At 36.2% G+C, this 20,686-nt stretch overlaps 1 protein-coding gene across 12 annotated transcripts in view; it reads right to left on the reverse strand.

Moving 5' to 3' along the window:
* MYBPC1 (myosin binding protein C1) overlaps positions 1–20,686 on the reverse strand; it is an 88,220-nt gene that overhangs the window by 43,329 nt on the left and 24,205 nt on the right. For 6 of the 12 annotated variants that reach the window (XM_045872746.3, XM_045872753.3, XM_064590738.1 and 3 more), the window contains exons 4-12: positions 16,619–16,657; positions 16,072–16,107; positions 14,387–14,497; positions 12,519–12,667; positions 12,065–12,182; positions 10,547–10,598; positions 8,223–8,279; positions 2,674–2,840; positions 212–344 (exon numbers count right to left, since the gene is read on the reverse strand). In XM_045872746.3, coding sequence (XP_045728702.1) covers positions 212–344; positions 2,674–2,840; positions 8,223–8,279; positions 10,547–10,598; positions 12,065–12,182; positions 12,519–12,667; positions 14,387–14,497; positions 16,072–16,107; positions 16,619–16,657 — 862 coding nt within the window. The remainder of the gene's footprint in view (positions 1–211; positions 345–2,673; positions 2,841–8,222; positions 8,280–10,546; positions 10,599–12,064; positions 12,183–12,518; positions 12,668–14,386; positions 14,498–16,071; positions 16,108–16,618; positions 16,658–20,686) is intronic. The other 6 variants (XM_045872751.3, XM_045872756.3, XM_045872755.3 and 3 more) reach the window with 2 other exon arrangements.

Raw genomic sequence — 20,686 nt, forward strand, 5'->3', positions numbered from 1 at the left:
TTTGTATGGAATTAAAACATAAAACAAGGTTTTATTTATATAGCATTATAATTTTAATGGTTCCAAAATATATGAAAAGTTTTTACTCTCCCTCCATGTGATTTTGCATTAAAAAGATAATAACTAAAATGTATTTTTATTCACAGGAAATTGAGTCAAACTATTGTTAGATTTATATAGCTATCACTGATTATTTGCAAAGCCCACTTACTTTGTACTGGGTCGAATTTCTTGACCATTTTTATACCATTTCACCTCCAACTTTGGGTCTGCCAGTTCCACAGCAAACCTTACTCTGCCTCCTTTATCAACCTGATATGCAGGATCAAGAATTTTTGCAAAAGCTGGTAGAGAGAAAAAGCAAAAACTATGTCAATATGTGCATACATATGCTATGAACTTAGTCAATGTATGGATAAGAACCTAAAACTAAATGAAAAATTGAGACTTGAAGTAGAAACAAAATAGGAATCTTCCAAATTATCCTCTATATTTTAGAATTCTGTGTTGATTTATATATGATAAGATGCTTTAAAATTTGAAAAGGATCCACATGTTTTTGAAAGAAACATAAGAATTATTGAAGAACAAAGAAACTAAGGGTTGCTGGAGGGGAGGTGGGTGGGGAAATGGGGTAACTGGGTGATGGGCATTAAGGAGGGCATGTGATGTGATGAGCACTGGGTGTTATATGCAACGGATGAATTATTAAACTCTACATTTGAAACTAATGATGTACTATAGTTGGTTAATTGAATTTAAGTTTAAAAATGGAAAAAAGAAAAGAGAAAAGAATTATTGAAGAGCCTTTAAAAGTGACTGTCCTAATTCTTCAGGAAATTATAAAGCCTCCAAATGAAACTGAACTTGAAGAACATGCCTATTCTTCTAGTATGATTACTATCAGGATTATTGGCATTATCTTTGTACTTCTTGTATGTCACAGATAGTTTTTTATCACAGAGTTTATGAGATACATTCAATGACTCGTAAGATTAAATTGAATGCCTTTGACTAATTGAAATAGTGGGTTTATCAAAGTTTTTGTACTGTGGAAACTTGCCCAAATAATGACACATTTAAAACACTCCTTACCTATATATGGTTAGGAACTCAGGATTTCAAAACATTTTAAATAACAGAGAACATAGTAGTTTAAAAAAAAAATATTGTCTTTGAAAGGTCCTAAGCAGATGTTAACCTTTTTTCTTAATTTAATAATCTTTCCCTGATTTTAATTATAATACTCATTTAGACAGTTTGGAAAATACATACAAGTATGGAATGCCTCATGGAATTTTTATGCTTGCATTTCCATCATTCCAATTTTGTTATACTATTGCTTAAATAAGCTCACTTCTTCCTATTTTAACATGATAAACACTAACTTTAAAAAAGTTATCTATCGGGATGTCTGGGTGGCTCAGTCTGTTAAGGGTCTGCCTTCGGCACAGGTCATGATCCCAGGGTCCTGAAATTGAGCCCCGCATCCGGCTCCCTGCTCTGCAGGAAGCCTGCTTCTCCCTCTCCCACTCCCCTTGCTTATGTTCCCTCTCTCGCTGTGTCTCTCTCCGTCAAATAAATAAATAAAATCTTTTTTAAAAAAGTTATCTATCATATACCTCAAGACATCAATTCAGAGCTAAGCGATAAGAATTAGACAGGCCAGTGTGGGGAAAAGAGATGTCAGCTTGGCATCCACATGTTTGTGACTCTACCATCTCAGACACCTCTCAAGAATAAAACTTCTAAAAGCTTTGAAGTTTGGAAATAGTGGGAATGGCTGAGTTTTGTAAACACAGCATAAACAAAGCCCTTCTATATTTCTCTGGGTCCAATTGCTCAACATGTTTACAGTGAGGTTTAGAAATAAAGGGCAGATTTTTAAAAAGAGGTGGTGAGAGACTTTAAATTCTATTTGGATACCCAGGTTGGGCGCCTAAATAAATAAATAAATAAATTCTATTTGGACCTTAACAAACAATAAACAATAATAGGATTGATAGGGTACCTAGATGTGTCACAAAACGGATAACTGATGATGACCAAGTACAGGAAATTTTGAAGAGCTTATGATCAATTTAAAATGTATTTTTTTTTAATTTAAATTGCAACATCTCAAAGCATTTTTTAAAAACATATTTAAAACCACAACAAAATGCAGTCACTTCAGATCCCTATGCAGAACAGCATAGCTGTTTTACAAAATATTCTGATAACTGCACTGGGTGTGAGAAGTGAATTTCCGCACTCCCCATTAAATGAATTATATGAAGAATATGATGGGTATGGTAAAACAAAGAAACATCGAATCTACTCTGCCTACGCAAGAATCAAGAATTTGAGAGGGAGGGAGATGTGGAGGCTGGAGAAAGGGGCCACTGAGAAATTCCCAGTGACAGCGAAGGTATTTGATGTTCCATTACGTGTTCCATGTGTTACTTGCAAAGTAAATCTCCATTACCTTAAACCTTCACTAGCTGTCGACTACCCTCATAGCTACTGATGTGCAGAGCAGCGAACTACTCCTGAAGCCAAAGGTAAGGAAGAGAAGCTTAGCGCCTGCAAATTTCCATCCCATCCATTCCCACCCCAAACCCAGGCAGAGATACGAAGATGTGGTCCGCAGAGGAGGCGGCCCCCGCAGCCACGCCCCCCCCGGGGGGGGCTCACCTGCGCTCTTCTTCTCCACCCTCCGCATGCGCTTGAGCCGTTTGAGCATGCCACGCAGGTCGGTGATCCCGTACTGGAAGGCGATTTTCTCGTACTCGCTGGGGTTCGCATTCCTCAGCAGCTCCCACACGTCTACCTCAGGTTCTTCCTCCTGCTGCTTCACCTCCCTAACCCGGGAAAACCATTTCCTAGTTTAGGAGCCGCCCACCGGCCCTTAAGGACAATGAAGGTCGGAGTATGGTACGGATTTCTCGGTTCAGTGTTAAAAGCCCTGTTTTTAAAGCCTGAGTACTTAAAAGCCCACAGTCTCAAGGAAACTTCCAGGCAGTTAAAGATCAGATGTAGGCACTTATATTAGCACTCTCGTTTTCCTGGTTAAAAATAGAATATTAGGAAGAGAGAAAGATAACAGAAAATATTCTGAATATGTTTTTATTTATTTTCACTCAAAAGTTTAAAAAGATAAGGTGAGATTTTGAGGAATTTAAGATCGGTTGTCATCTAGGATATGGATACTGAAATAATTTCGAAAAGTGGGTCGAGAATGAGAAGATTTAAATACTGGTTTATGAAAGAAAAACGATCTCTTTCTACCTTCATTATTGTTATATGAAGACAGTACGAATAAGTATTTCAAATCTTAGGGTTTTGCAAATAGCATTTTCCCTACCATATTAGTAAACGTGCACACCAATCATATTTTGCTGTTTTTTATGCAAAAAAATTTTTGAAACTGCAGTAGGTTTTTTTATTTTGTTTTAAATATGATTTTTGTTGCCACATTCACTTTTTAAAAGATTTTTTTTTTTTCTAAATTGGCAGGGGAAAAGGAAAATGAAGCAAAAAATTCGTTCATATTTCATCTTAAAGCACTATCTTGAACTTTTTTGAAAGCAGGTTGGGTATGAATTATAAAAATATAAATGTTAAACTGTAAAGCAAATGGCTAAGTTCCAATGAACAAGGGAAAAGTAACTTCTTAGTGTAATTATCAAAATTATGACCCCAAATTTTGATCACTGACTAAAGAACATACAGAAAATATAAAGAACATATAGGAATAGGAAAATATAAGATTTAAAATACACTTGTCTATCCTTATTTTAAAACTAATAAATGAAAGAAAAACTCAAGAATAAACACTCTTTAGGGAAAGAGCCCTACTGTAAATGCAAAATGTAATTTAAATTGATTTCCTTTGTTGGCTAAATAGTCCTGATTTTTTTTTTCTAAGATTTAGTTGACTGTTTTTATCATGTTAATTTGGAAATGTTATAGTGACTACTTATTGTGAATAATGCTGGTTTGGATATGATTTTCCAGGAAAACTGGTCAACACATCTTAAACACCAGTGTGAAAACAGATTCATGCTATCATGTTAGCAAAATTACACCTGTTTCTACATTTCTTTAAGGAAATACCAGATTGTAATCATAGGGAAGGGGAGGAAAATATAAATACTAACATAGAATTTAGGGTGGAGTTAGGCAAGGATGACTTCTGAATATCTAATTTACACTGTCATGTAAGTCTTTTTGCCCAGTGGAGGAGGATGCTGAGGCAAATTTCCTGGAAAAATGGAAGGAAGTGAGAGGTCACTGGTCCACTAGTAACCTTTATGGGAAGGACTGGGTTTCTTAATCTTATCAAACTTGAGAAACATGCATTATCTTCATATGTCACTGAAATAATAACTACACCCTCTTTCTCTCTTCCTAATATTCTATTTTTAACCAGGAAAACGAGAGTGCTAATATAAGTGCCTACATCTGATCTTTAATTGCCTGGAAGTTTCCTTGAGACTGTGGGCTTTTAAGTACTCAGGCTTTAAAAACAGGGCTTTTAACACTGAACCGAGAAATCCATACCATACTCTCACCATTAGAGAAATGTAACTCTTAAAACTCAAGACACAGGGCACCTGGATGTCTCAGTAGAGCATAGGGCCATTAATCTCAGTGTCATGAGTTTGAGCCCCACGTTCAGTGTGGAGCCCACTTAAAAATAAATAATTAATTAATTTTTTAAAACTCGAGAAACATGCATTATCTTCATATGTCACTGAAATAATAACTACACCCTCTATTAACACAGGTAAATTGAGAAGTTTAAGAAAATTGTCCTGAATTTGGCATATTGGTAATAACTTGCCAGATCTAATAGGTCTACTGCCTGAAAGCAGTCTAAATTTCAAATACATCCTTTAAATATTTTGTAGGAAGTTTTGGAGAATTGCAATTAAAATGTGTCTGTGTGTACCTATATATAGTCTCTGTAGATGTTTCTTCAACCACTTTATCAATGCTCTATTTTTGTCATATTCCAATCTAAATATAGTTCCCAAACTGTAAAAATATGCCATATTACCTTGTGTTAAATTTGTATTTTAACCAAGAAGAATTATGTACACATTTCAACCATCCTCCTGACACTGGTAAAAGGATTCAAAGATACCAAACTAGATTAAAATAGATAGCAAGAAGCACAAGTCAAACACTGAGACATACCTGGATCCATGAGGTGAATATTTATAAAGGGAAGCCAATATAAAGATCATCATTTTCAGTGTGATTTCTTAAGTCAGTTTTATTGGCAGATTCATAAAACTGATCATCCTCACCATTTTTTTTTCATTAAAACACCAAAATACACTTCACTCTACCATGTTCTTAATCTTATCAAACTTCGAATATACATACCAGTGACTGCTTGCTTATTCCTTCTTTTTCTCTCCATTACTTAATTCAATTCCAAATTGCAAGAAGTATTCATTATTTTTTACTAGAATGTGCGGTCAAGGCTCCCACCTGTAGCATTACCTTAACTCATCCAGAACATATCTTTACTTACCATGGTGGCTGCACATGGCCCTATCTGCATGGTTATGTTAAATTACAGTAGGGAAAAAATTCAAATTCTGTAGGCACCACTGATGCCTTTTCAAGCATTGGGATAGACCTATATAACATTCACAGTACTTTCATCTACATCAAAATTTCTATAACTTGATGGTCCTAGTAAAGTACAAAGCAATTATAGAAATTTTACATAGAATAAAACTTCCAAGTATATATACCTATGTCAAATCCCATAACAAGATACTGCCTAATAGATTTAATCTGATTTAGTTAATGTCTATTTGAAATACTCTGGCTTTGTTCAGGTCAGGGAGATCTTTTGTTGTAGAGAAATGTTGGTTGTAAAGATTTTGGTTGTAGGGATTTTGCCACACACTCTCGGAGGAGTAGAAATGGTGTCATTACCACAATGAAAACACATGCAATTCACAAATTAGTAGGGAAACACAATGATTGCTAAAGTTATACTGGTAGATTAGTATAGTATATTAAATGAATATAGTCTTTTGCTAACAATGATTTAATTATGAGTCAAAATCATAATTAAGGGATGTAAAGAAAATGAGAACTGGAGACCTGTTGGCTGCCCATTTTTTTTCTAATAATTTTTTCTTTATTCATTTTGATCATTCATTAGATTTCTTTTACTCAGCAAACTACTGGTAATCTGTTCTTTTTTCTTTCTTTTTTTCTTCTTAATCAAAGCATGGGGTTTAATAATTGATTGTGTCACATCTTGATTGATTCGTGTGTGTGCGTGCGTGTGTATTATTATGTCTTTTTATGAATATAGGCTCTTCAAGGGAAGTGTCACATTTTTGGTGGGAGTGAATATTTGACACCTGCTATGAGCCAGCCTCTTACATAACTGATTTAACTAGTTTTTGTTCTCCACATTTATAGATGTGGAAAACAATCTCAGAGAGGACATGTAATTTGACCAAAGTTATCTGGTTAGTAACTATGAGAGTTGAGACCTACATCCATGTTTTTACCACTACCTTTTTCATCCCACAAATGTGTATCCAGGCACAAAGAAAGCATTTAGTGTTTTCCTGGTTGAGTAAATGATTGCAGGAGGAAAAAAATGTTCTCTTCTCAAAGTGTCAGTTGTGTTATAAACCGAATCACCAACTTCCAAGGCAGATTCAGAGTGGTATTTCTTATGTGGAGTCACAGGAAATGAGCTGACTCAGAGAGAAACTTGGATTTAGGTCCCTGCCCTGTCTCTAATTCCTGTGAGTGTGACTCGGGGTAAGTCACCTGACTTCTCTGGTCTTTGGTTTCTCATCTGTAGAATGTTCTCACTGAGGGTCACTTCATATACTATTGCTTTAAATAAATTTGGGAACTTAATAAATATTATTGAGACTAATGATTATTTGAAGTATCCAAAGAGTGAAAGATGTGTTTGATACTGCTAAGTTCTCTTGATTGGCTAATAGGCATTGATAATTAATAAACTGCACCTGTTAATATTTCTGTTCTCAACCTAAATATTTAGAGCTGGGGGAATTTTTTATTCGTAGGGACTTGGATAAAGCCATACAACTAAACCGAGAATGAACACAAGTCCAGTTTATTACTACTTGTAATTTGTTGTGAAGCATATTTATACTTAATGTTTCTTTTGTAACCATGGAAAGCACTGAAAGTAATAAAAAGTAAACCTGAAAAGCTAAATGAAAACTAATATCAATATTATATATTATTATTTTAGAATCATAGTTTTATTATTTATTCACAAATTTGGTATTTAAATAAAATCCCAGCAAAAATCAAGTTCTTTTTGTTGCACTATAGTAAATATCTGGATATGTATAGCTTTATATATAACACATATATATATTATATGATTATATATATGCATATACGGGCAGAAAGCCTATAAGATGGTTATGTACTGAATATCCATAATGAAATCTATAAATTTTATTGTAAGAGAACAATGTTAAGGGAGTGTGAGTGATAATACTAAATATTTATTTCCATTTTACTACTATATTTTATCTCTTCTAAAATGCATATTTTTTGACATTTTAAACATCTTAAATAAGGATGTATCTTATAATGAATAGTGTGTCAAAATAAGCTCTCTGGAGCAATTTTTTTCATTGCTTAGTGATTTATGAAATACAGATATATATTCAAATGAATTGTGTCTTAGATTTGATATAATACAGTTAATCATACATACTATTTTAAAGTTGATCTGCCATACACACACACACACACAAACACATATACGCCTGCAGAGACTTTTACCAAAATTGTGAAATTGATTTTTTGGTAAAATATCAAGGCAGGACAATAGAGGCTTTATTTATTTGATCATGACAAGGAATCACGATTGAAATGATAGAAATCATGGAGAAATCAGAGACTCCTAGATATTTAGGTCTTCTGCTTCAGTTTTCAGATCTCCTCATCCCCAACTAAGAAAATATATGAAGACTCATGAAAAATTTTAAAAAGAAGGTTAAAAAGCATCAGCTAAAATCTTTAGCAGATTAGTATGTAGTGATTTCTCGGTCTCTTTCTTAGTTGACTCTGTGTTATATTCTATAAGCGAAACACATTTTAAGAAAGGAGGAATTCTTCCAAAAACATCCATTTAAACTTGACTTCTCTGAGTGGGTGTCTAAAAGATTTCCAGGCCACAGAGCCTCACTCCATTGCTCGGTTCTCACCTACGTTTCAGGAGACCACTAAAGTCAAGTTCCCCTGCATCGTCTTGACCATCGCCACTGTCATTAACAAAAGAAAAGCAAATCTGGGTTTAATGCTGAGACATATACACAAGAGTTTCCCACACACACTCTACATATAATGTATATGCAATTTTGTACTGGCACGCAAGTCATGGGACTAAATCAACACAAACTATTTCTTTTCACACAAGTGACATTTTAAGTTTTGGAGTATGTACTTGTGGAAAAGTAAATGTGAGGAGCTTGTGTTACTCTATGATTTCAGAAGACACATTTTTGTAGATTGCATATATAAAACTGCTTGGATTTGTGTTAAAACAGAGTAACACAAATGCACTTAAGCCAAGCAACACAAAGTACTTTGTTTTTCCAAGTTGGGGGCTCTAGAAACCTACCTATGTAAAAAGCAAAGGACTTTTGCTGATCTCTGTTATTCAGGTCAGAGATTGGCTTGGAGGACGAAGTATACCAGTGTCAAATATATAAGTACAAAGCTTATATTCAAAGGTAACTTCTTTGTGTCCATCAGTAGTTGAATCAGATAATGTGATACCAACATAACATAAAAATGGAGCTAGTGCAGAGCTTTTTAAAAGATGCATTCCTGCCTGTTTTGAAGGGATTTCATTATAAGCTTTTCATTCTCGTGTTAATATTTATACCTTTTAAAATGTATTTTTCAAAAATTTGTCTTTGAATTATTGATGAGCCCTTTACTGGGAGTACTTTCCTATTGAGAAATGCATCTTAAATTAGGCATGCAGCCACCTTCATGATTTCATATAAACTCTAAATAGAAGCTATGGAGCTGACATTTCAATGGCACTACATGTTTACTTACATGTTTAATTTTGTTTCCTGCTCTTTACAAATGTTAGTTATGGTTTCTAAGAAAAGAGTCTGCGGGTTTAAAAACAGTGTGTATAACACGTAAGTTATAAGAATTAAACTCGGGCGCCTGGGTGGCTCAGTTGGTTAAGCGACTGCCTTCGGCTCAGGTCATGATCCTGGAGTCCCTGGATTGAGTCCTGCATCGGGTTCCCTGCTCGGCAGGGAGCCTGCTTCTGCCTCTGACCCTCCCCCCCTCATGTGCTCTCTCGCTCTCATTCTCTCTGTCTCAAATAAATAAATAAGATCTTAAAAAAAAAAAAGAATTAAACTCAAATAATGTGTTTTCAAAATTTCTTTAATAGCAGGTATTTAGAGAAGACCTTTTGAAGTAAACCCATTTCTATTCTTTTAAAGCACAAAACTTAGTAGATTACATCTCCCTCTCTTAGAATATGCTTGTACATTGGATGACCATACTTTTGGACCCTTTGTATTTGCTGAACATGGGGTGAAGGGAAGGTGGAAGGAAAGTTATAGGAATTAAGGTTATGACTTACAAAAATCAACTGATTGATCAGGTAATATTACATATATTTTTAAGCAATTAAACTTTTCATTTATTCATAATTTAGGAGAGAAATATGCCTTTTATTAACAGACTAAATCATTGCTTTATAATAGTTTGGGATGACTTTCCTTATTCAACAAAACTAAGTAGATTCAGTCTTAAGAAGAACAAAATATCTGTTCTCATTAATGAACTTATATTATGGAAAAATTAAGTGCAGAGAGTAAAATAATGTCAGGAAGGAGCTAGTTACATTTCTCATAGTCTAGAAAATTTTTTTCATTTTTCTTCCTTGTTCCCCTACCCCTTTTTTTTTCAACTTAGGCAATTGCAAAATAAATCAAATAGGTATCTATATTTTGTCTTTCTATAGTGTTCTTTATTCTGGCAGACTCAGTGGTCTTTCATTTAGTAATCCAATATTTAAATAGCGCTAACTTCAGTAAATAGCTACTTAATTGTGGTTTTCTGGACACATGGTTAAATAACTCTATAAATAATTTCTAGATGAAAAGCAATATAAATAAAAGTTTTCTGACATTACTTAACTGATGCTATATTATTATATATCTTTCTTGGCCAGACGGTAAAAAATAATGCAATTAAGGAAGAAGCCACATATGAAGACATTAAGAGTATGTTTTTATAAGGCAACTGTGAAACCTGAGAAAAATGGGAGCTTCACTATGACAAGAATATTCTAAAAAATGATCAGTATATGCTTGATTTGACATTAAACTTATGGCTTTTCTAGAACACTAACTTTTGTGTACAGAGAATGTTTGACTATAGTGAAGAGGTGCTCTCTCTGGAATATACAGTGTGGGGGAAGGGAATGTGTGCTTTGAAAACTCTCCACTTGCACATTATACAAAAGCTACCTAGATTCCCCTTTTGAAGTTACCTTCTCTTGAAAGCAGATCTGATGTCAATGTTTGGAGTAGTCCCGGTAGATTCTTTGAAAGGAAAGAAAACAACAAAATAAATACCCATTAAGTAGGCAATTTTGTGCTCAGTTCCTTTCCAGGCTGTGGGGATTCTTTGGATGGAAAGAACGCCGGGTGAAGGGAGCGAGGGGATGGCTCTCCTCTTGGATGGCTGAGCCGCTGAGATCTCATACCTCATCCTCCCTTACACAGAATCAATGTGGGGACTGCAGGAGTTACCATTTCCAGTTGTCACTCCACCTGCCTTCCCACTAGAATCATCTGAAGAACTTAAAAAAAATCAGCTTCTTGATCTCCTTGTTGGAGATTTTGATTCACCAGATCAGCGACGGGCACCAAGAAATCAATATTCTTCAAAAGCCCTTCAGGTGATTCTCAGAGATGCCTGGTCAGGTTGAAGAGGCACTGCTCAGCACCATATTCCCACTCAATTCAGAAATCTCTACAGTACCTCCATGATCACCCAGCCTTTATTTGACATCTCTTGAGATGGGGCTCTCACTCACACCTTTCCCAGGCTGTTTACAGAGCCTTAATGAAAGAGCGCTCATACTAAAGTTAAGACCAAAAAATCACCTCCTTATAATCCCTACCTTTAGATTCTAATTTGTCTGAAACACTTTTGTGTGACAGCACTTCCCATATTTATGAGTTGTGTATGTCTCGCCTGCTTCACATTCAGCTGACTAGGGTGTGGTTTCTGCGTTCTTCATCCTCCTGGGTATGGTACTCCAGAAGAGATCCAGGTTGATGTGTGGTGACCATGGCCAAAGACATTACTCCAAATGTGGAACAAGGAGCATGTTGCAGAGAGTAGTGTTATTTCCTAAACCTAGGTCCTATACAAACCACTTGTAATAGCCCAGGATTAAATTATATCAGCTTTGTTTCTTGTACGTTTATCAGATTCACCTTAAGTTTATGATCTTTGCTGCCAAGTCAACTTTCTCTTTGTATACTTATAGAAGTGTTTCTCCCCCTCCCCAGTCTACATGTACACCTTTACATTTACTTCTATTAAATTCACTCTGGACAGTACACAGCACGTATGGATGGAGAACTTCCCCATCTGACATTAGTCCTTATAAGAGAAATCCTCCCTTCCACCTGGATATCCTGAAATCCTTGTCCCATATGAAATTATTCCCAAACTGGGGTAGAAATAAGTGGACCCAATGAAACAGGCATGTTCAGTAGAAGAAAAAATGGCACCAGCCCTTATTTCGGAAATTGAAGGAATATAGGTAGCATGGAGAAGAGATACTTAGCAGTAAAATCCCTGAAATTCCACTTTAAAATCACTTCATAACAATTTAACTCAGCAGGCTTCCTGAGGCTACCACAATCAGAAACACCCAGTTTGAAAGAAAACTTTATTTTCAAAATCTCATAGTATTAAATGACCTTCTTCTCCTCTATCCCCTCACACACCATGAAAAAAAGTCACATCTATCCAGACAAGAAGACTCTCTTACCGTGTACTTCAAGATCGAATGTGCAGCTGTCAAACTTATCCTTATAGGTGACCTCACACCTGTAGTTTCCTGCATAGTTCTCTTTGGCCTTGATGATCTGCATCTCGAATGTGTACATCTGCAATGAAAATGCATCAGGCACATTTCAGCCCCACCTTGCTGACAGAAAGAAGCTATCACATTTTGATGATTTTCAAAATTCCTCAGCATTGGCTTAAATTTGTGTCTACATCTGGGCATTCCAGCCCAGCATTCTCAGCATAGGAGGGGTCAATGTGCTTCCCAGTTCCTGAGTACAGCAGGGCAACCATGCTTGAGTGTAGACACCAGGAATGGTAATTCTAGAGAGTTTTCTGGAACTGAAATCGCTCAAAGCTGAACCTGAAAATGACCTTTTCTCCACACAGAAGAAACGACCTAGCCAAGCCCCTGTGCCAGGAGTTAAGGGCCATACCCGAGTTTGCCTTTCAAAGGTTTCCTTCAGCTGGAGGTGCTTCCCAGCTTTGCTGGCCAGGTCCATCCATTTCCCTTTGAACCATTTGATGGTGGGTTTTCTAAGAAGATCTTCAGCCTTGACTTTGGCTATAAAGGTGATATTTTCACCTAGAAAAAACACAAGTGATACAGACTGTGGCTTAAAAATTGCTATTTGTTTTGAAAGGAGTTACAGAGGATTGCACTGTATAGACTATGATGTGCCTAGTGCCCCTGGAGTTGTGCCCTGAATTTTTTCTGCATGCCCTAGGAGTCCTTGGAATACTCCAGCTTGTTCTGCTTTTGAAGTTTATGAGGCAGAAAAGGAGAAATGGGTTACTCAGTGGAAATAGTTTCTGTTTGACTTTGTCATATATACATGAAATAAAAATAGAAAGCCTCACAAATGTATGGATTTTTTTTCTATCCTTATTAGGTAGGATGATGGGAAGTCTAGACTTAATGACTAACTGTGACTAAACAAAACTAATCTTTTTTAAATCAACCTGCCTATCTGTTTGTATTGACTGACTGGACCCTAAGGACACCAAAACTCTAGCGCAGCACTTTGGTGACTTCCAGAAACACAAGGGAGCAAATATTTCCATCTACCTGCAGTGTGCTTCTATATTCTAGACCTGAAAGAAGTAATTTTAGAATATAGTCAGTCAGCTTTGTGCTCATTTGTTCTGATCACAATATATTCCTTATAAAAATTTATTTCACAGGGTACCTGGGTGGCTCAGTTGGTTAAGCATCTGCCTTTGGCTCAGGTCATGATCCCAGGGTCCTGGGATCAAGCCCCTGCAATAGGCTCCCTGCTCAGCGGGGAGCCTGCCTCTCCCTCTCCTTCTGCTGCTCCCCCTGCTTGTGCTCTCTCTGTGTCAGATAAATAAATAAATTTTTTTAAAAAATGTATTTGCCAAAATTCCTGGACCTTCAAGTCCTCTCTAACTTACCACCCTGTTTATTTCCTTCATGGCACTTGGCTTTTGTGATTATCTGTTTGTTTAATTTCTTGTTGTCTGTTCCTCCCATTAAGACTGTAAGTTCTGAATGCTCACATGCTATACTCAGTGTTCAGCACAGTGCCTAAAACAGGGTGTATAATCAATATTTTTTAAGTTAATAACTCCAAAGTTGAACCCCTGCCCCACTAGTTTCCTCTGAGATACTCCATGTTATCATACAGTGTGTACACAGATTTGTAATCATCTTATGGAATGAGCATGTCATAATGACAGCAAACACTGCTTCAGAGCTTTAAGATATGCCAGGTGCTGTTCAAAGTACTTCACAGGTAGGATCTCAATTTTACAGATGAGTAAACTGATTTGAACTCAACCTGGCTCCAGGGTCCAGGCACTCAACTACTATGTGCTAAGGGTTCCTGAAGTGATAGCTGTCACTCTCCTTTTCAGGTTATAAAAAGCAGGATTTAGTATGTAAATACAATAGAATAGTATTCAGCCATAAAAAGGAATGAGGTACCGACTCATGCTACAGCTTGGAGGGACCTCGAAAACATTATGCTAAGGGAAAGGAGCCAGACTCAAAAGTCATATATTGTGTGATTCCATTTATACCAAATATACAGAACAGGGAAATCCATAGAGACAAAGCAGATTAGTGATTGTCAAGGGTTGGGAGGGGAGGATGGGTAGTAATGGCGTAGCGGGGGTACATGGTTTCTGTTTGGGGTGATGAAAATGTTTGGGGACTAGATAGAGGTGGCAGTTGCACAACACTAATAACCACTGGTTGTTCACTTTAAAATGGTAAAGTTTATGCCATGCGAATTTCACTTCCATTTAAAAAGAAAAGCAAGACTTAATGCTTGGTGCTCACCAACTTTCACTGATCCCGTTTGAGGCTTTTCCACGAACAGGGTGGACAGCTGGGAATTGGCATTCTGCTTGTCTTGTTCCTCCGCAGCAGGTGATTCACCAAGAGACCATTCTAATGAGCAGAAAGGAGGAAAAGGATGATTTCAGGACCAAGTTCTTCTTAGGCAGACTTACCTGGGTTTGTTGTTCTCGTCAACGCTGAAGCTTTCCTTTGTCTAATAAACCTGGATAAATATAACATCATTCTCTCCATCCATCTCCCCTGCAGCCATCAGTAGAGAGTGACAGATTCCCATTCTTACAGGGATGCCTCTTTCATGACGGGATAAAGAACATTTTCTATTCCTAGAAATAGTAGAACTGTCCAGGTAGATTGTTACTCTGAGTTTGTTGCCAGCCATGGTTTCTTTGTTCTCCCATTCTGTCTGTCCCCTAACAGATAAACAAAGTGGGAAGTATATTAAGGCAGTACAATGTCATATTAGGTAAATGACTATAGCGTGCCACATCTATACAACAACAGAACTGGAAAAGACTAAAAGAATAAGTCAGTTTGCTGATCAACTGGGAAGGGTCAGACAGCCAAACCTGGCCTGGTATTTCTAGATTCCTTGCTGTTATATGATTGGATGATTCCATTAAGGTTGTATAAATAAGGCCATAGTTCGACAATTAAGTAATGGATCATGACCTGCAGGCACAAATTTCAAGGACACTAGGTGCATCCTGCAAGAGGGGAGAAACAGAAAAAGAAAAATCGACCCTTTGAGGTTTTCTGTGAAGAGAGAGAAGCTGAAAGTGAAGTTTATTTTCATTGTCTAGGTTGCACTCCAGGTGCTTAGTTGGTATTAATCAGCAGTCAACTTCAGTGAGGAGGGCAGGAGAGAGAACTGTAGACATTCCCTCTGTCTCCAAGAGCTAAACGTAGAGAAGTTCAGTTTCAGCCACTTAGTAACTGGGAAAAAAATGCATGGGTGCCAGTTCTCTGTTAATGTTTCTTGAAAAGAAGGAAAATCCATTTAGTTATTTTAGTTTATGTATCAATCATGCTGTCCATGGAGATCATCATTTTCACAATGAAGTTATACAATGTAGTCACATGATTATGTGTGAGCGGGGGAGGGGCTGGGGTATGTGTATGTGAAATTCATAGTAATAATGAATTTGTAACACGAAGACAGGAGCATGTATTGTTTTTCCTTTTTATACCTACAAGTACCTGCAAAAGTGCCTGGCCCATAAGGCCCGCAGTAGGATTGTAGTAGGCCCTAAACACAAATTTGTTGAATGAATTGTAGTGATTGCTGACAAGATGCATTTGGAGGCTTTTAGAAAATCTAATAAAGTTCTATGGAAATGTGAATTATTCTCTAACTTTAGCACATCCCCAAAGTGGAGATTTTCAGTTTCTTAATCTCCGCGTACTTGCTCATGTTAAAAAAGATAGTTATAATAACCACAAATGTGTGGTATATGTGGTTAAGTTCCTGTATTTGTGTGTGTCATGCAAAATTAATTATTTCTCAATACATTAGTTTTCTTGTAAGAGGATACATAATGAGAGAGTGCTAAAAAAAAAAAAAGGTACAAACCGAATAAAACAAAGATTAGTATCAAAACAGCTTCAAGAAATGAGGTGACTATATTAGGATGGGGTCGGGCGCCTTACTCCAGGCGAGTGCTCACCTGAATCTTTTCTTTCGAGGGCCCGACTACCCATACCTGAAAGGAAAGCGTGATTTGGATGATACAAGGGCAAGGAGTGAAAATGGAGAGCTGACTTCAACCTTCCTGGATTCCCCCAAACCCCGTCTCCCCTCATGATGGGGAGAAAGAACTAGAGTCAGCTTGGGTGGAAAATCATCAGTGGAGCTTCAACTATGAAAGCATCTATAAAAAGTATGTGTCTTATTTAAGAAACAAGAATAAAGTAAAAGAATTCAAATGTCTAAAGAACAGGGGATAATGGCATATAGCTAGAAATAGGAGACAAACATTTTTGCCCCTAAAATTTATATCCAAGATTTACTAATCTTATTTATTTCACAAAGAAATTCTCCTTTTGTTAAAAAAAAAAAATCACCATTAAAGCCAAGGTTTTCCCTCCTGGCAGGGGCAGAACCTGGTGCCCCTGTTCTGCACACTGTCTTATCAAGTTTCTCTGTCTTTTCTTTTTCTTTACTGTCAGTTAACAATAATTAAATTTGGGGTAAGTGGTTGGAATCATCCTAACCTGGAGGCAGGGCGCTAGGCGGGGAGGCTTCCTCTTCATCTGAAACAAGAAATAGAAATAAAAAGTCAAGAAGAAAAGGACTTTGTTCTGAGTAGCCTGCAAAAAGAGAAAGCTGAGAAGAGAAGAAAACACACAAAACACTTTGAACTGATAAGTAAGCCTTAGAAGACTCAGTACCTGAAAGATTAAACTCAGTATTTCAGACCAAAGAGAAAAATAAGTAAGTAAATGGGTGAGAGAATGGAGAAATCCAATGAAAGTGTAAACTGAGAAATGAAACTCTGTGCAAATGTCTCATGTAACTGTACATTAGGAAAAAAATTAATGCTAAAAACCAAACCTTGACAAAGTCAACAATAGAGGTGTTTTCAAGTTCTTATTTTGTAACTAAAGTCAGTGTCAGACATAATTCATATACCACAGTCATTTGGACATAGACATAAAAAAACATAAATGAATGAGAACTCATTCTCCCCTGCCCCTGAAAACCTTGTGATTAATTCCCCTTTTTATATTTAGGAGACAAAAAGCAACATTGACTACATTAACTAAGATAAATAAATTTGTCATACTTGCTAAATTTACCAATATTTATTTTAGGAACTTTGAGAGCATTTTCCCATGATTATATTGGTGTTGGCCAATGCTGTATACTTTTTTAATCTTTATGAATGCAGGTTTGTAAAATTCAAAATATGCCTTATAGTATTTTTGTGCAGAGGAACTGAATATTCTGTTTCCAAAATGTCTGAATTGCAAAGTGTCTTTACAATTTTAGATGCTTAAATAGGCATTTGGTGTTATCTGAATCTCTGCCCCTCGTTTCCCAAAGCATAAAAATTAATCTTTGTACTTAAAATACTAGAATAGTTGTGCATTTCAAAGCACAAACCTATATGACTATATAAAATAGGATACAGAAAACATATGCACACAGCTGTTAATTTTAAAGTGCTTTAAAAAATTCCCGACAAGAGGTAAAATAGCACATTTTTATATAAGCTATTAGAATAGTTACTACAAAGATTATTTACTAGCCTGAAATTTCTTTTCTAAAAATGCCACCCAGGAATATGTTTTATTACTTTTTAACAAAATAACGAATGTAATATGTAAAGAAACTTAATGTCATTATCTTTGAAATCTAAGAGGGGATTCACTGAACACTGTGGGATTTAGGATTCTTCAAAGGAAACTCTCTGGGGTCAAGGAAGCTTGGAAAATGCTAAACTAAATAAAATTAAACGCATGTATTTTGCTGTATTGTATGGGTATGCACTTACTGAAGGGAATCACGAAGACTGCCTTGTGCTAATGGGCACTGACATTGAGGGGTAGAGACAAAAAATGATCCAGCAGTTAGCCTTTCCCAAACTTCGTTCATTTTTCAATCCTTTTTTCCTGGAACATCCACTAACATTCCACAAAACTGTGCATTTGGGGAAGTATAGGTATGTCTGAGCTATTCCAGAACCCTGTTAAATAATCACAATTTGGGGCACCTGGGTGGCTCAGATGGTTAAGCATCTGCCTTCGGCTCAGGTCATGATCCCAGGGTCCTGGGATCTAGTCCTGCATCAGGCTCTCTGCTCCTTGGGGGGCCTGCTTCTCCCTCTGCCTCTCTCTGTCTATCTCTCATGAACAAATAAAATGTTTAAAAAAAAATAATCACAATTTTACATAACCAAAAATATCTGGAGATTTTTCTGTATTATTTGCCATGCATTTAATTCAGTGTTTAATATTTTATTCTTTTAACCTATTCAGAGACTTTTATTTACTGAAATATGTAAAGAATCTTGATTTAAAGTCCTGTCAAAATTCTTGAAAATAAGTTTTAAACCTCAAGCAAATCCAAAAAAGGAGCTTCTTTATTATACGTAAAGTAGAAGCTACAACCATTTTGAGTCAAATGATCACTTCATTTTAGGCGGGTTTTGTGGTTGCTTGTTTGCTTTGTGCAGTGCGCATGGTGAATTGAGTTAATCGTTTGGAATGCAAAATGACTGAAAAAAGAGTACATACTTTCATAAAACTAATATGAAAGGAGAATCCACTTGTTAGGCAAAAATTTGATAGGTGAGTAGTTTCAAAGTCCACTAAATGACGGAGGGAGGTGAGCAGGGGGATGGGCTAGATGGGTGATGGGCATTAAGGAGAGCACTTACTGTGATGAGCGCTGGGTGTTAGATGGAAGTGATGAATCACTAAATCCTACTCTTCAAACCAGTATTACCCTATATGTTAACTAACTAGAATTTAAATAAAAACTCGAAACAAACAAAAAAAACCTTTTGGAGGGACATGCCCAATTATTTTAGACTATTAATGCACCACGTATTAAGGCAATGCTTCAAGGTATCATGAAATGATACTCTGGATGATCCAACATTACTTCCAAACAGCAATTACTTCTCAATTGGCGATTCATTGTGCGTGTATTTTCAAATATCCTGAAGTGCTAGAAAATATAATTGACCAGGGGCAAAGTTTTTGATTCCCTTTCAAAAGTAGCTTTGGTCCTGGCGTCCCATTAGATTGGGAAATGTAGTTAAGATGTTGGATCCTGACCTTAAATTCTTGAAAAGTTGCCTGCTTGAATTTGGTTGAATTGGATGAGAATGAAAGGTCTAATTGTTCTTATTTACTGTGGGAAAACAGGTTCTACTGCTAGAAGGGAAACCAAATATCCAACTCTTCTGGGTTGTGCCTAATTCAACAACACATATATGAAAGGCATGGCATCATACAAAGAATATTTTCAAACAAAACAAAAAATACAATATGTAAGTCATATTTTCTTTTTTTCTGTTTCCAAGTGACTATCATCATGATGAAAAACATCTGTTTTTGGATCCTTAGTATATAGCATATCTGAAGACCACAGACCAGAGCAGCAGACTCTCTCCCCTAGCTCATGGAAGGGAAATTTACCAAAGCAGAATTTTACTTCTTTAAGTCATGGGAAAATAGCAATTGTAAAACCATAAAAATGATTCTTGAAATAACTGAAGTTCCCAGAGAAGAAGGCCTGGAAAGTAGAGAAGAAACTCAGTCTCATATTACAAGCCTGGGACTTTAGGGGGGCACGCAGGAAATCTGGAATGCAGGGAGAAAACTGCAGAGACAGTAGAATATATAGATTATGATTCTACATACTCTCTTTGGCATAGAATAACTTCTACCTATGGTTGATTTAAGTTGCCTTCCTAAATTAATTTTAAGTCATACAAACTTGGGACAATTGGTCAGAGTTTTGAAAAGACCAAAAAGCACATAAAATTAAAATATATGTGACTCTCAACAAACCTCACTTAACTGCTGATATAATACCTTGTTTGATTGTGACCAAGTTCTGAATCCTCAAGCAGAGAAATCAGTTGTGGAAAACGTTGGCTCCCATGACCAAAATAACAACAGTGGCAACAACAACCACGTATGGAAGGCAACAGCATCAACAGCTAACATGAATTCATCATGTTTGGAGGCATTTGATTAATTTATCATAGTTTCTTAATGAAAAGGCTCATGCCTTCACACCTTGATGCTTCTAAAATCAGAATTCATCCTACAGTAAATACATATATTTGATGAGTTTTTTCTCCTCCAAATCTATTAAATCAATATTGCAACTCATAATGGCCGCGTCCCAGAATTGGAAAGTATGGTAATATTAGCTTTTAACAAAGATCATTACAAAAAAGTAATGTAATTAGAAAGCATAGAGAAAGTCTATGAGATGGTTGGTTTTCTGATACCTAAAGGTAAAATTGCACAAAAAAATTTTAGCATGTGAATAAAAAGCACCAGAATAATAAAGTTATTGCAGAAAAGGGATCTAAATGAAGAAAAAGAGTTTAATCATTTTTTTAATTTAAAGTTTTCATATCATTTAGGAGAAAACTTGCTGGAACTTGTGCTGATTCACTTCCTCATCTGCCAACCACATTCACGCCAAATGAAAGATTCTTCATCTCAAGTTATGTGAGATCTTTAATATGCACAAGGTTCATTCACGATAGTTTATGTGGTAATATTAATGTTAATGCCTGGAAAAAGAAAGTAAGT

This window comes from Mirounga angustirostris, unplaced genomic scaffold (assembly GCF_029215605.1).
Source record: "Mirounga angustirostris isolate CCGP_5_RB_7025 unplaced genomic scaffold, mMirAng1.0.hap1 SCAF_5, whole genome shotgun sequence".
NCBI classification, from domain to species: Eukaryota; Metazoa; Chordata; class Mammalia; order Carnivora; family Phocidae; genus Mirounga; species Mirounga angustirostris.